Source organism: Lemur catta, chromosome 8 (genome assembly GCF_020740605.2).
Source record: "Lemur catta isolate mLemCat1 chromosome 8, mLemCat1.pri, whole genome shotgun sequence".
NCBI classification, from domain to species: Eukaryota; Metazoa; Chordata; class Mammalia; order Primates; family Lemuridae; genus Lemur; species Lemur catta.
In genome coordinates, this window is record NC_059135.1 from 80,125,126 (window position 1) to 80,141,657 (window position 16,532).

The 16,532-nt window shown below is 36.3% G+C and overlaps 1 protein-coding gene across 1 annotated transcript in view; it reads left to right on the top strand.

Moving 5' to 3' along the window:
- The window catches only part of LRP1B (LDL receptor related protein 1B), a 1,757,623-nt gene that overhangs the window by 1,210,233 nt on the left and 530,858 nt on the right, over nucleotides 1-16,532 (top strand). The window contains exon 32 of the mRNA XM_045559136.1: nucleotides 6,639-6,788. Within this exon, the coding sequence (XP_045415092.1) occupies nucleotides 6,639-6,788 (150 nt within the window). The remainder of the gene's footprint in view (nucleotides 1-6,638; nucleotides 6,789-16,532) is intronic.

Genomic DNA, 16,532 nt, shown 5'->3' on the forward strand with positions numbered 1-16,532 from the left:
GTGAACATCAGTTTTCATTCCTCTGACATAAATTCCCAGGAGTATAATTGCTGGGTCTTATGGTATTAGTATGCTTAGTTTTATAAGAAACTGCCAAATTGTTTTCTAGAGTGGCTGTACCATTTTACATTTCCACCAGAATGTGTATCAGTGACCTGGTTCTTCTCCGTATCCTTGTCAGCATTTAGTGTTTTCAGTATTTCATATTTAGCCATTCTGATAGGTGTGTAGTGTATCTCATCATCATTTTAACTTACATTTTTCTATGATGTTGAACATCTTATGTGCTTAATTGCCATCTATATCTTCTTCTGTGAAATGTCTGTTCATGTCTATTGCCTATTTTCTAATTGATTTTTTTAATCATTGAGTTGTAAGAGTTCTTTTGTTTGATACTTCTCTTTTCTTGGATGTGTGGATTGCAAATATTTTCTCCCAGACTAAGCATTTATTTTATTACCTTTCACAGAACAAAGATTTCTAATTTTGATGTGCTTGTTTTGTAATTTAGACAATACTATAATTATGAATGAAGTACATAATGTATTTCTAATAATTGCATTATCTCAAAAGTATCAGTTTGGGGATTATCAGAGAGACAGTTGCAAATTTTAGAATAGGGTTTTAGCTTGAGAGGGAAATACAAAATCCTGTCCTAATGATAATGAACAAGATAACTGAAGGGTAGTACCTATGTTTACTTTTATTTACTTAAGAGAGAAGCCAGGAATGGAGCAGAGAAATGCGTGGGTTTCCATAGCCCATCCATACTTTAACTTATAGAATCTAAGTATTCTGAGGAGGAATAAAGCATTTCCTGAGATAGCCTAATAGTGAATAGGCAGTTAGCCCCATGCCACTTCCCCATGGAATAACTATCTTCCGTCAGAACTAAGGTTTAATGTTTCTGAAACAGTTCTGCCATAGGAATGATCATGCCACTTCTGGTGAACTCTGAAAAGATTTCCATTTTAGAGTATTCAGAAGATTATAATTCTTCTACAGGTAGGGCCTGGGAGGAAACTTATTGGTATTTCCCTATTTTTTTTAACTGTGTTTTAATGGCCAGTCTCCACAACTTTTACAGTCCCAGAAGCAGAAGGAGTTGTTTTCTATTGCCCGAAGATAGCGTTATAAAGAGAATATTTAGAAGATTTTGATGTCATTTATTATACCTGTCTAGAGGCCTTGAAATTAATCATCTACATTTTAATATCTGTAATGTGTCTTTTTCCCTATCTACATCTTGAATGTTCCCCTGTCTTCAAAGTTCTCACCATTATGACAATCTTTCCAGCAAAATTTAAAAGGCCTGGTTGAACTTAGTAAAAATTTAAATTTGTAAAATTATAAAAGTATGAAATGTTTAAAAGAAATTTTTAGACTTTTGTATTCTAAAATCATCTGGAGAGATTTTTTTAAAAAATCCTGATGTCTGGAACCAGCCCAAACCAATTAGATTGGAATATTTGAAGTAGGACTCAGATCAATATTTTTAGTAACTTTAAAGGTAATTATAATTCCCAGACAAGGATGGAAATTTTAAAGTGAATTTGGTAAATGATGGAAAAATTTTAGGAAATATCTCTAGAAAGTCATAATTTTTAAAATTCCTTTTTTGATACTTTTTTATTTTATTTTATTTATTTCAGCTCTTCATGGGGGTACAAAAGCTCAGGTTATATATATTGTCCGTGTCCCACCCATCCCCCTGAGCCTCAGGCGTGTCCATTCTCCAGACAGTGCGCCTGGCATTCACCATGTAGTCATACCTCCATCCCCTCCCCCCACCTCCCCGAGTCAGCACCTTCAAGCATGACCCTTCCCCAGACAGTGCAATGCACTCATCATGTAGGCATCCCCCCCCCCGCCCCGTCTCAGTCTGATATCCAATTGGTATCCTTCTCTGATGTGCATTTTGGTGATGATCAGGGAAACCAGTTTTCTGGTGAGTACATGTGATTTTAATTTCATATTGCATAGTATGTTAATTTAATTTAGAGTCATTTTTAAAAGAAAGAAATGAGACACATAAAATAAACTTCTCAGTCTTAATTGTTACAACATTTAAAACTTGGTGAACTTATTTTTTGTTATATATAAAATAATGTAGTTGGATTACATTATTTTATAAATATTATGTAGCTGTTTCTTACATCAATGAACACAATATTTCTATCATGAGAGCACTTACAAAATTTTGGCAAATTGCATGGTCTCAATAAAAAATAACCTAGCCTGTTTAAATCAAAATGTTCAAATAAAATAAGGAATATCTTTGGCTTAAAATAAGGAGTGCTAAAATTGAAGCATGTGGATTAACTCTGTGTTTTTACAATACTAGGAAGACAGGTAAAAAGGTAGATTTTTTTTCTTTCCATAGATGTTTTTCGATTTGATGACTTATTTTTTCTTTCATTTATTTATTATGTTATTGAATCTAGATTTCTGCTTTTAATAACCAGATCAAGATGACTTCAAAAATTGATAAATATTTATTTATTTTTTGTTTGTTTGTTTTTAAGAGACAGGGTCTCTGACACCCTGGCTGGAGTACAGTGGCATGATCATAACTCACTGTAGCCTCCAACTTGTGGGCTCAAGTGATCCTCTTGCCTCAGCCTCCCAAGTAGCTGGGATCACAGGTGTGTGCCAACACACGTGGCTAGTTTTTTTTATTTTTTGTAGAGATGGGTTCTCACTGGTCTCGAACTCCTGCCCTCAAGAGATCCTCCTGCCTTAGCCTCCCAAAGTGCTAGGATTATAGGCATGAGCCACAAGCGCCAGCATCTTTTGAAGTTTTTAAAATCTCAGTCACCCATCCTGAGGATCTACTAATACAGACATAATTATATTTCTTTGCATAAGTTCCAGGACAGTTTTATAAATATGCTCACATTTGACCTGTTTTTTCAATGGCTATTGATTTAGCATTTTAACATCACTGAGTAGCTTCAGTTACATTAAATAACTATTAATTCACTGGTTAGTGATTCATCTTTTGGAATATTAGAACAACAGAGAACTGATTCAGAAATTATTCTGATACCCTAATACCAATTAATTCCTTAGTGTTGTTAAGGATTTGTAAGTGTATGTTAATAAAATTATAAAATCTTATGATGCAAAACCATTTATATTAATAAAATTCAGAGGTATATACTTCTATACTTCTATAAATACTTATACAAATATAAAGCATATGTCACCATTTTTTTAAATTAATAATAGAATTTATAAAGGATTGCAATTATATTTTGTAAACCTGGGAATAAATGCACTCAAGAATATTTAAGGGTTGGGCAGGCGCAGTGGCTCACGCCTGTAATCCTAGCATTCTGGGAGGCCGAGGCGGGCAGATTGCTTGAGCTTAGGAGTTCAAGACCAGCCTGAGCAAGAGTGAGACCCCGTCTCTACTAAAAATAGAAAGAAATTAGCTGGACAACTAAAAATATGTAGAAAAAATTAGCCGGGCATGATGGCGTATGCCTGTAGTCCCAGCTACTCGGGAGGCTGAGGCAGTAGGATCGCTTAAGCCCAGGAGTTTGAGGTTGCTGTGAACTAGACTGATGCCATGGCACTCTAGCCTGGGCAACAGAGTGAGACTGTGTCTCAAAAAAAAAAAAAAAAGAAAAGAATATTTAAGGGTTAAACTAATATGTTTAACAAGAGGAAAGATATATGTAAGGGGCTAGGGTTACATGTATCACGTGCATATATACATTAATATAGAAACTTAAAATGTATTTTTCTTGGGAGTCCTGAAAGTATTAATCTGAAACAATTCAATCTTAAAATTGATGTAAAAATCTAAGCCGTACAAAGTAGACCTGTTGAATCATTGCCTTTCCTCACTATTTGTCATAGTATCTGGGTATAAATAGTACATTAAAAAATTCTATTGTGAGAATAACTCAACTTTGCTAGGCAGAACTCCTTGAAGACAAGTTATAATTTTTATAATGGAATAATTAAATAATCCATTCATTCATTCAACGTTTATAAATGTTCTTTGTTCTAGGTATCATGCTGGGCAGTGAAGCTGACTGTGACCCAGTTCCTATCCTTTAGGCACTCACTGTCCAGAAGCAAAGATGTTAAGACTCAGGCAAACTCTGACCCAAATTCTGTAACTTCCCTGCTCTGTTTAATAACTGCTTCATACAACATAAGTTGCAGGGGAGAAACTACAGGCTGTTAAGTGGATGGCAAAGTTCTGACGTTTTATTTGGAATTAGGCACATACATTATGATTGCATGCCCTTCCTCCAAAAAAAAGGATTCAGCGAAGTTAAACAAATGCATTCTCTAAGAAAGACCAGACAAGAATATTGACTTTAAAAATCCAGCTGAACGAGAAGAACAGATTAGTCTATTGAAATCAGGACTAAAGTTGGTAGCATAAATGCGCTTCCTTTACAACTGCTGGAGATGGGTCACAAATCTGACTCTTCAGTTTCTTTGCAGCCAAAGCAAGGAGAGATATATGATCAGTTAAAGTTTTATATTTTCCACATACAGCTTTTTCTGGCACTGAGCCCTGAAAGAAATTTCTCCCATGGGTCTGTGGATAAAGAGGTCACTATGTGATGTACTGCTTTCAGACACTATCCTAGGAAGTATAACAGTGGGTTTCCTATGGCTACTTCTTATAACATCTTTCATTCAAACCAAGGGTACAATGCAAGAGCTCAACTCAGCAACAGAATGAGGGAGGAACAAAACACAGCAATCTAAAAATACTGATAGGTCTCTGATGGTTTGGCTTGATTGAGAGATAAAATTTAGAAAACTTAGGGGAATGGATAAACTATGTATTTTAAAGGGAATTCTCCATAAATGTATTTGTTAATTGTTTTTTAATTTTTTTTACTTTAAATTTTATAAACATGGCCCATGAAGGGGCATGATGCACAATTGAGTGTCAGCACCTTCATGGGATCCATGTTCAAATGTTAATTCAATTCTTGAGGAAAATATGGCAACAGCAATTTTTGAGTTTTTTTTGTTTTTTTTTTTTGGCCCATAAATCTATAGTAAAGATATTCTTTATTGCTGATTAAAGATGGAATTACGTGCTTTAGACAAGTAACTTAGCACAAGGTAAAATGGGCCACTTATTCTGAAAATTAAGTGAAAATGGCTTAGGTACCTACAGAATAGCCAAACTTTCTCTCATAAAAAAATGGAAATGTGAATAACTTTCACCCTGAAAATGTTATGCCATACAGTATGGCTGTGATAGTTTTTATTTGACTATTTTTCCATAGTAATTAAAGCCCATCACCTACCCTGATCATCAAAAATTCTGAAACCTACATCCCTGCAATGTCTATTTTTATGCATTGTGATTTTTCTTGTAAACCTTCTAGACTTCTATCAGTAAAACATACCGATTGGTTAGTAAGTATCTGATACATTGTACAAACTTGTTGGTTTATTTTTATGTGATTAAAACTGGTCTGATAGATCAATGACTCTCTGTGGCCTGAGAATGTCCATAGTTGAGAATTATTTAGGCTATGTTTGACCCTCTCTCGATGCACTTAAACTCATGTGATTCTCTTCAATCATCTGCTCTTTCTTCCTTCCTTCCTTCTTTCCTTTCTTCTTCTCTTTCATTTCTTCTTTTTTTTTAAGGGAATGAATTATTTGTGGTTTGTTCACGTCATTCTCTGCAAGAGATCCCAGGAATAGTTCGTTGCATCATGTGCCTGAGTTTATGTCCACATATGCTTTTTCACAAGTATTTATGGATCACAGAAGGCCCACATAGTGCCATGGAGTTATTGAACTCTAATCCTTATGATCATGTCAGTAATTAAGTAGATGTATGCCGAGAACCATAGCAAACAAAAAGTACATGTTCTGAGACCTTTGAAAATAATGACCACCACTATAATATGTGAAATTGTCCATAAAATACAATAAAGCCTAGCATAACTTCCAGTGACACATTGTGCCATGTGAGGATTAGGGTCTTAACCCATTCTCTTGATTTACTCACTTGCTGAATGGATTATTTCCCCCATGTCAGCCTCCAAATGAACCTAATTTAATTCTGGGCTTTAGTAAAATTACTCATTGTTGAAAATCTTCTACTTTGGGATTTATTTGAAAAGGGTAGAAATCACCAATTTAAATATATAACTGCCTAAAGTAAATTTTACTGAAAATAGAGGAGAAATTATTAATTTCATCAGTAAAATTAGTATCCCAAATGACTCATTACACATTAAAACTTTCTGAGGCAAAGTAATGGTATAATGAAGAGGGCAGGTGCTCAATTTGGAAATAGAAACTTTCTAAAAATATCTGGAACATCCCTTACTCTACCTATGAACACAGATTTCTTAACTACTCTAGGTACTGTTTTCCTTAACTGTAAAATGGAGCAGTCATTCCTCTCAATGGCACAAATTATTTGGGTAATCAACAAAGATAACTATTAAGTGCCTATAAAAGCATAATATTTCTCAGTTAAAACAGCATATGTCTACTTCTTTGTTAGCCAGATCCTATTTTTTGAGACAAAGTCTGAGCTTCCAACTTATTTTCCCCTCAAATCCAGTGGTGCTAGGTGAATATTACAATTTAAGTGGTTACCATGATGTTTAAGTTGTAAAATTTAATTACAGGTCTATCGATAGACTACGTGGAAAACAAGCTTTATTGGATCAGTTCGGGAAATGGAACCATAAATAGATGCAACCTGGATGGTGGTAATTTAGAAGTAATAGAGTCAATGAAAGAAGAATTAACAAAAGCTACGGCCCTAACCATCATGGGTAAGTGCAATGATTCTATAGCTAGGATGGTTGTATTGATTTGGTGTTGATTAATTATGACCTATTAAAAGCTTAGGAAAGTTACTGCTCCATTAACAACACCAAAACCACATTCAAATTGCATATCTCTATGAAGTTCTTTTTTTTTCTTCTTTTAACTCTAGCAAACAGACTTGTAAGATTATCCACATCAGAGACTTAGTGTTGTTAGCAATACTAACTTTATTGTTATTGATTATTGGCTTACTGTGACTTGTATTATTTTAAGTTTATTATTTTCTGTGTTCTACTGCACGACTCTAAAGTGTAAGGGCCTTGTGTCTTTGCCATAATAAAGTTAAATCTGACTTCTCTCTGCTGATAAAGGATAGCTTGATCCACAGAAATAATTCAAGAGAGAAGACAACAGGGTCCATTTGACCAATGATTAAAATTATCCCCCCCTCAAATAATGCTTTCTTGTATTTAGGAGTGGGTATAGATTTTACTGATTTGAGTCTCATTTTCATTCCTTTTGCTCAATCTTCTGGGAAAAAAAGGTGCTAGGCAAGTAAAATAATTAGGAAGCTAAAAGGGAGGTATGGCTTCCCATAGAACAAATGATCTCTACTACATTGGTACTAGAATCTAACTTTTGAAATGTAAGTTTTAGGTTAAAAAGATAGTTTGAATTTTAAAAAAGATGTAAGAGTGAATACCATAAAGATATTCTCTCTGGTCAGTGTGGCTGAGCTCTTTTTTTTTTTTTTTTTTTGGTGAATGGCTGACTCTAAACTGAAGTTATGGTAAATCAGCAGTGTGAGGATTGGATAATCCACACAGAATCTCAATAGTTACATTTGGTTACAGGAAATCAGAAAAATGATGTACTATTTGAAATTCTGAATATTGCGATATAGTCAGGATAACTTTCAAAAGTTATACTATTTATGAAAAGTCAATTTGAATATATTTTAAAAGACTATTTATATAGATAATAAGTTAGTTGTTTTAATTCTATATTCTACAATGTTTCAGCCCTTTCACAATTTCTCAGGTGTAATGTGAGGGTTTTTTTGTTTGTCTTGCTTTGTTTTTGGTAATCAATGTTCATGAGTGTGTAAGTTTATAAGTAGACAGTTGTTAATCAAGGCAGACTTGAAAATTCATTTTCTAGACAGAAAAAAATTTCTTTTACCTTTGATTTCCAGTTATAATAAATTTCTGAATGAAAGTGAATGAGGTTTGAATATTAAAAATGAATATTTAAGACAGAATTAATCTTCCTTTCTCTTGTGAGGGAAAGAGAGAAAAGGCAATTGTTTCAACCAATTAGTAAATGCTAAGATATCTCTATGTCAATTTTTATAACTGGGAATTACAGATAGTAAATATATCCGCCTATATCACAAAGTTATCATAATCACTTGGAGAATTATGTGAATGCACTAAGTTTTAATTGTCAAAATTAGAATCTGATGCCTCTTAATGTGATCTTTAAAGCACTCTCTAATTTTACCTGGTTGGGCATTTCCAGGTATCTAAAGTGATACTGTATCAGATGTTTTAGTAGTTTTCTTTTGCTGCTGTTTTTTCTTAAATTGCCATCTTCCTACTATCACTTTCACTAATATTTTTTTTCTAAATTATTTCTTAGAATTAGTGTTTTTTAAAAATAGTTTTTCTCCAGATGAGGAATTTAAAGTTCTCAAATTTTCTTTCTAGCCTTTGGGCTATTTCTGTGTTCATATAGCATTATATCAACATTTTTCTCATGTGTGTGTCCAGAAGTTATATATAAAATGATATATAATAATATATATTTATATAATTTAAATGTATACATAAGAAAACAAAAGGATTTTACCTGACAAATAGGTTATTTTAGAGTAGGAGTTTATTTACAATTGTTCTGTAGGGCCTATAGGCAATAAATAAAGGTTATTTTATATTACTTAGTATTGCCAAATTAACAAAAAAATTTTGTTTTATGGGTACTTGCACATATTTTAAATCACTTGAGTAACAATAAGCAGAGTTTAAATTCTGAAAGTGGTTGAATAAACTTCAACAATCCGTAAATCATAACCCACGTTGTGTTTTTAAAAATCAAATTCCATTATACTTCATGAAATCAACCCAAACTAGCAAACAGTATAACTAAAGAACTCAGTAGATTAGAGGATATGTGTAAAGAATCTGGCATAACATTTCGAGAAAAGTCTGTGACTTTTTAAGTGAAAAAAATATGTAAGAATTGTTGCCTTATAAAAATATTTTAAAAATTTGTAAAAGTTTATTTCTGCTAATATGATTGCTACTGACTCCATTCTGTATGAATACTAAACTTACAGAACTCAATGCTATGAATACATTCTCAAAAAATGGAGCAGGTAAGTCCATTTTAGCAAAAAATAAGGTCAGTTAGTTTTGTTCACTGATAAAATGGAAGAAGGAAAGTTTGGGTGAGGGCCAGGCATGGTAGCTCATGTCTATAACGCTAGCACTTTTGGAGGCCAAGGCAGGAGGATTGCTTCAGGCCAGGAGTTCAAGACCAGCCTAAGCAAGAGCGAGACCTCATCTCTCCAAAAGGAGAAAAATTAGGTGGGCATGGTAGCACGCACCTATAGTCCCAGTTACTCAGAAAGCTGAGGCAGGAGGATCACTTGAGCCCAGGAATTTGAGGATATAGTGATCTGTGATGATGTCATTGCACTCTACTCCAGGTTGGGAAACAGAATGAGACCCTGTCTCTAAAAAAAAAAGGGAAAGTTTGGATGGAATTATAATGCCTAGATTGAGTCAATGCTATAAATATATGATGATAATAGCTCTGTAGAGGAACCTGACCCTGCATAAATTAAAATTCTCTTAACAAGTGAATGGCTATGTATAATATGTATACCCTTCCCTGCCACCATAATTTCATTAACCCTTAAAGATAAAAATAAAATATAACAAAACCTATTATTGCCTCTACTGGCAGTATGTTAACTGAATATATCAAAATACATCTAAAACTTCAGGGGTTTAAAATTTAAAGAATGTCCCCCAAGAGAAGAATCTATACTTACAAATTTCCTGGCTTGGCTCTAAACTTAGTCTTCTGCTCAGGCTTTCCTTTTTTCTTTCAACACTTCCACTCTTTCTTTTGAGAATGGAAAAAAGGGTGATGACCTACTTCCTGCTGAGACTGAATATTACAGTCATATAAAAAAGGCAATAACAAAGTAAAACAGAGGAACCTCACTACTATCCAGGGGATTAGTGATGATTGCAGTTACAAACATTTAAGAAGAAACTTGCCTACAGTGACAGTGAAATTGCATATCCTGAAAACCAATAATTGTGCTAGGAAGTGACTTGTGTATACAAGTACATGGAAGCTCTCCTGAGAGACTTACACAGGTAATTGACATTAAGTAATTGAAAGTTTGTGTTTCACTAAAATTTAAGAATGGTTTTCTTAAAACTGAGTTTAAAAGTCTCTTTGGATACCTAGCACAAATTTTTAAACCTCGAGTATTATAAGTTGTAACCACTTGAAGCTCCTAGTTTTAGTTGGAATAGTGCCCAGGTCAAAATAAAGCAATTATTTGATGATTCAACCAAGCCCAAGACCTCAAGACTAAGACTGTAAGTTTAATAAACACTTTGGTTTTCTCCTTTCAATAAGTACAATTTAGCTTTCTTCCCTTTGAATGTGGGCTGAACTTAGTGATTCATTTTTAATGAATAGAATGAGGCAGAAGTGATGATGTGTGACTTTGGAGACAAGGTCATAAATAGCATGAGCCTTATTCCTTGCACTGTCTTGGATTACCCTCTTTGGGCAAAGCCAGCTGACATGTTATAAGGACACCTAAGCAGCCCAATGGAGAAGTACACGTAGGAAGGAACTGAGATCTCCAGCCAACAGCCATGTGAGCGAGTCATATTGAAAGCAGAAACTCTTGCCCCAGTCAGGACTTTAGATGACTAGAACACAAGCCAACAGCTTTAAAGCAACCTCAAGAGAGACTCCAAACTAAAACTGCCCACATAGTTGCACCCAGATTCCAGACCCACAGAAATCATGTGAGACAATAAATGTTTATTGTTTTAAGATGCCAAGTTTTGGGGTAATTTGTCACACTGCAGGACATAACTAATTCTTATGTTAGTCCATCGATACAGCATTAATTCATTTATGAACAGATTTATAAATTTAAATCTTAATAGGGAAAGGCAGGTTATAAATGAGTAAAATGTGTCGGAGTAATAAAACCAAATAGCTCCAACATGATGGCAAGTAGGAACTGAGTCTAGGCTGCAATATCTGGTCTCACTTAGGAGTGGCAGGAATTGTGACAAAGTGGGAAAATCTAATGCCTCACTTGAGGCAAAACACCTCTCAGTTCCACCTATTTTTGCCATAAGGAATATTTTATTTTTTGGAGGAAAAGGAAAAGGAAATTTATTCCTTTGCTGTTAAAAGGGGAAAATGGCAGACTATTGTCTCAAAGTCAAAATTCCTGTACATAAGCAGAAATTTACAGAGCTTTTAAAGGGAGGGCTCTCAGTTCTAGGCTATTGTCGTTTAACTACAATTAATAATTCTAATCATCCCATCTCTGCCAAAGACAAAGTCATAACCTCTGGCCACCTGGGAGGCCCACCGAGACCTCCACCACCCAGATGCCAGACCTCCATTCCAGGCACCACATTTCAGCTGAGCCATCTCTTACAGTACAAGGAACAAAAGACATTCCCTTGACCCTCCCAATCGCTGGCCCCAGGCAGGGAGGCAGGTCTCAGTTCCCAAAAAGAGTGGGGGAAATTTTAAAAAGACAGAAAACATTTTTTGCCATTTTTTTTAGGCCATTCCCTCTGTTACATGTTCCTCACTCTTAATTTTAGGCTTCTATACTTATGAGAGGAGGGGTGACTACTGTGTTACATATTACCCCCTGTCAATTTTACCCTTTCATATGTATGGGAGGAGGGGCAACACGGTCCTCGAGATACTTGCTGTTGAACTGGGGAGACATTTCAGATGGAAGGTTTGTACGTATGTATGTCATTGTAAAGCTTTGGCAGTTTATGTACAACAACAAATCACCAGACAAAAAAAATTCATAAGCAACAACTATAACAGTGAGAACTGACAAGTCAAAATGGACTGTCACCTTGTACACAATGCCCAGTACAGGGCTGGGTTAGAAAAGAAGCATGAGATCTCTGAGTGCAGAGCCATTAGTTGTGCCCTATAGATCATCCAAGAGACCAGCTTCTGTAAATTCAGAAATCACGTACACCACCAAACGAGGTTTAGGAGGACAAAACCATCAGGAAACCCTATTAACAGAAGAGGTGATAGCCCAGGGAAATCTTTGCTAAGGGGTTGTCTATCTATCCTATAGACAAAACAAATAATCAAAGAAAGGTTAGCAAAAATAATAAGAATTTTATCTTTTCTTTTTTCTTAAACAGATATTTTAGATTGTCTAAAGCTTAGCCCCTCCACTGGAGGCTTGTGTCCTCTTCTTTCATGGGACCTAGTATGATGGACCCAAGGTTTCACTTCTGACAATTTTAATGAGGTGTGAGTTAGTAGAGGCACTTCATAGGGCTCCTTCCACTTCTTTGCTTCCAACCTGGGTGAGGACCTGAAAGAAACAAACTCATGCATAGTGGTTAGCACCTGACCCACTCATTTGACATATCTCTTTTCTCTGCTTTCTTTACTCATGGTTATATTACACACTTATCTCAGGGTGCCAGGAAGGGTCTCTCATAAACTATTTTTAGGGGATTAACTTAAGCCTGCTTCTGGGGGTACCCTTATCCAGAGGAGGACAAGCAGAAATACCCTATTTTACTTTTATGTATTAATTCTAGGGTGCATGTAATTTCTATTTTAGATGCATGACTTTGCTTACTTGTTGAGTTATTTCTGATTCAAAAGAGGGTCCATTATCACTCTGTAAGGAGGAGAGCCTATGAACATCTTGATGACCTGTGGAATCATTGAATCTACTGTGTCCAGCTCCTTGGAGAAATTGTTCACCAGGTTCCTACTGAGGGAGCACTTGGAGAAGTTTATGGGTGACCACAGGACATTGTGCAGCAGATCCAGGTGCAGATGGCAGGAAGCAAAGATTCCCCTGATGGGCACTGCTATGGAGTAACCAATACAGTGATAGCTTTAGCTGTTGAGCTTTTTCTGAAGTTGCCCGTCTGTGGCCTCTGTCAACAGCATGCCATTCCCCATCTGTTTGTCCTCTTTCCTTGGACTGCTGATGTCTATTGTCCCATCATCCTCCAAGGCTTTTTCTTGTTCCATGCTGGAGTACATATGCAGAAACTAAGCAAAGCCCCTGTCCCAGGACAGCAGCTCCTGGTTGGAGCCCATCCTGGAAGTTTAGATGCTCTCTCCATTCAGGTAGGACAAGCCTCCACCCAGTCTGAAAAGATACCTACCTAATACAAAGTGAAACTGCCAATCATTGAAAGGGTTGGGCCCCCCATGCTGGGCATCCTGTACAGTGGGTTGCCTCTCTGTCTTTGTAGTGTTTCAAGTACACAAACAGTTTGATGTCCTTCCTTCTAACAAAACACACACTAACTGTACATAAATTATCCTCTTCTGGTTACAGGTGATCCCTGGCCAAATTGAGCTTTCTGCTGAGTGAGGACATTCCACACCCTGAGTCATAACTTAGTGGGTGTAGTTTGCATCATACCCTTCCCCTGCCCCTCTCATGGTGCTAAGATGGTAGTGGCAGTGGCAGTTGCCTGGGACCAGGCTCTGCTTTTTGGGCTGTCTGTGAGCCTTCAGTGAGGCCCCATATTGCCCCACCTGTGGTGGGCACTGCAACCATCCCCTCTCTGGAGAGCCAGCATGCCTCCCTGCCCTGTCACAAGCACTCCTAGGGGTGAGGGGCAGGTGAGCAACAGGCACTCCCTCCCTAACCCCCTCACTGCATGGCGGCTGGCCACATTCACCAATTCTCCCTTCCGCCAGGGGAATCCATCTGTTTAACTAGAACAAAGTATACCATTAACTTTATCCCAGGCTTTTAAGATCATATTAAACATGAAATATCCAACTTCAAACCAAACAAGGAAACCTAACATTTCCTACCCAATAACCCAACTCATGTGGGATCTTGTCCCATTTACCTGCCCTTTGACAAAATAATGCCAATTATAAGACAGTATAATTTAAGGTTTCGTTTAATAGCCACTTCTCCTCACACTCCAGCAAATATATTGAATTACAACAAAACCATTCTCCTTAGATATAGGTTCACAGCTATAAGTTGACCATTCAACCAAAATTTTTCCCAAGGGACTTTTAGATAGAACTTTATTATGTTGTAACAAAACTCACAAATAAGAAACACAGATAATATAGAGAATTCTCAACATAGAAGCCCGGCTTATCAAACAGTAATCCAAAAGGGACAGAGGCCTCCCCAAAATGCCCTGCTATAGGGCTCCAAATGGTGGCATGATCCCTCCCATTCCCTGGATACTGCAAATGTGCTCAATCCAAGCCAGGCTTCCTCGTTTCTCTTAGCCCCACAATTTCACCCCCAAAACATCACACCTCCATAACCAACAGGAAAGTGTAAAAACCTCCATAAATGCGTGAAACTGGGGTCTCAGTTTGCACCCCAGGGAACTTACCAAATAAACAAATGGCCATGGCATCTGGACACTTCCCAAATCTGTTTCCTTCCTCTCAACTCAGTTCAGGTTGTGGGGAGCTGCATCTACATCAGGGAGACAGAGACAGGCATTCCCCAGGGATAAAACAGGCTCTGGCAGCTGCTGGATCCGCCCTGTACTCTTTCACCCCAAAAAGAAGCCACTTTTTCCAGTGAAGACCCACAGTTTGGCCAAAGGTTGCTCCCCTGCTTCAGGGTGCCATTTCACCGGGGTGCCAATTGCCCACCCAGGGACACGAAAATCTGTTACTGAAAGCTTGGCACTTGTCCATGAGGCCACATCAGAAGAATAAGGACAAGCAGTTGAGGAGAAGGAAAGAGAAATTTATTACTTGGCCAGCGAAGGAGGAAAATGGCAGACTATCATCTCCAAGTTCAAATTCTTTGCCATAAGGAATATTAACCAATTGTGTCAGATCTTTTATTTTTGAAGAGAAACAAGAAATCCAGACTTTTATTTAAAATCTCACAATTTTTAAATGTTAGAAATTAAAAAAATCCGTACTGACTAAAATATTGTACGAGCTAACTGTGAAGGCTAACACTGTATAAGCCAAGCAAACTACAAATAAACAATAAAAACACCACCACAACAACCCTTTTTTGTTGATTCAGCCCAGAGGGCACCAATTGCCACCTCTGCTTTGGTCATCATTTGTACCAGTGACATTGAGTTGTTGATAGAAGAGGATCGAGTTAAGGCAACCAACATTCAGCTATAGCATTAGAGGGTACTTCAGTAGAAGAAAAAGTCACCTGGTTTAATTTACGAAGGAGAATGGGCCCCTCTTGTAGAGAACAGGATATGTGATTTCCCCCCAATGTTTTGTGGTGTTGTTTGATGAAACCTTGTGTTCTGCTTGAGGTATATATAGATGAAGAACATATTAATGTGAAGGCTACCTCTTATTCAGTTGAACTAGCAAGGAAAAGTAACTACCAGATGGAGAGCTTGCACGCCTAACAGCAATGGATACCAAATGCCATTCATTCTTTCATTCATTCAGCAAATATTTATCGGTGCCTGCTATCACTGATAAACATGGTGGCAAGAATCCTGACTTCATCAAATTTGCATAGTAACATGTAAGGCAGATAATAAAGAAAATAAAAGAATATATATTATGATAGTTAAGTGTTAAGGGAATATAAGCAGATTAGGGGAAAGAGATAAGGAATTGTCTGAGGTAGGGATGAAATTTTAGATTGAGTAGCCAAGGAAGGGTTTACACAATGACTTCTGAGTAAAGATTTGAAAAGATAGTGAGGGGAGATTGAAGGAATGGAAGGAATGGGATGTGGCCTAAAAACAACTGTTTCATATACTTGTTTATTTTAGTTTTTATATTATTTTTTAAATGTTTTGTTTTAAAAAGTATAAGAAATAATTTAATTACATTGAATTAAATCTTCCCAGGTGATTCTGATAATTTACCAGATTAGACATCTTTAAATTTGCCATGGTTCAAATAGTGTATTGTCTGCGCTTCACCTATTCTCCAGGGAGTCACTCATTCAGGGATTCCACTTGGTCAGATGTGATTTACACAGTGTGTGCTTTGCCTGTTTAATGAGAACTCTCAACACTACTCATGTTACTAGATAAAAACTGGCCAGCCTATAACTTTGAACATCAAATTATTTCCCCTTTTTAAAGATGATCTTGTCAGTTGTCTTTTGCTACCTGTCAGAGCTGGCAGTACAATACCTTCTGCTTCTGACTGTATAGTAATAGCTAGCAGCTCTAAAATTACATCTACTACCTTTTCTCTTAGATATTTTTTTCTCAGTATTAAGCAGATATTTTTAAAAAACATTTTCTTTTATAAATATATTTCAATTTCATGAAATAATAACACTCTAAAATATTTTCCTACATGATTTTCAAATAGTTTCTGCTATAAAATAGTATATAGTAAGCTGTGTAATATTTAAGTATAGATAACCTTATTTTCAATTATAGGGCTTTTTGTTTGTATTTATTCACTTTCTCCTCACAACTTTTGACATTTTCCTGGTCATTAATGCCTGCAGGAGACAGTGAAGTAAA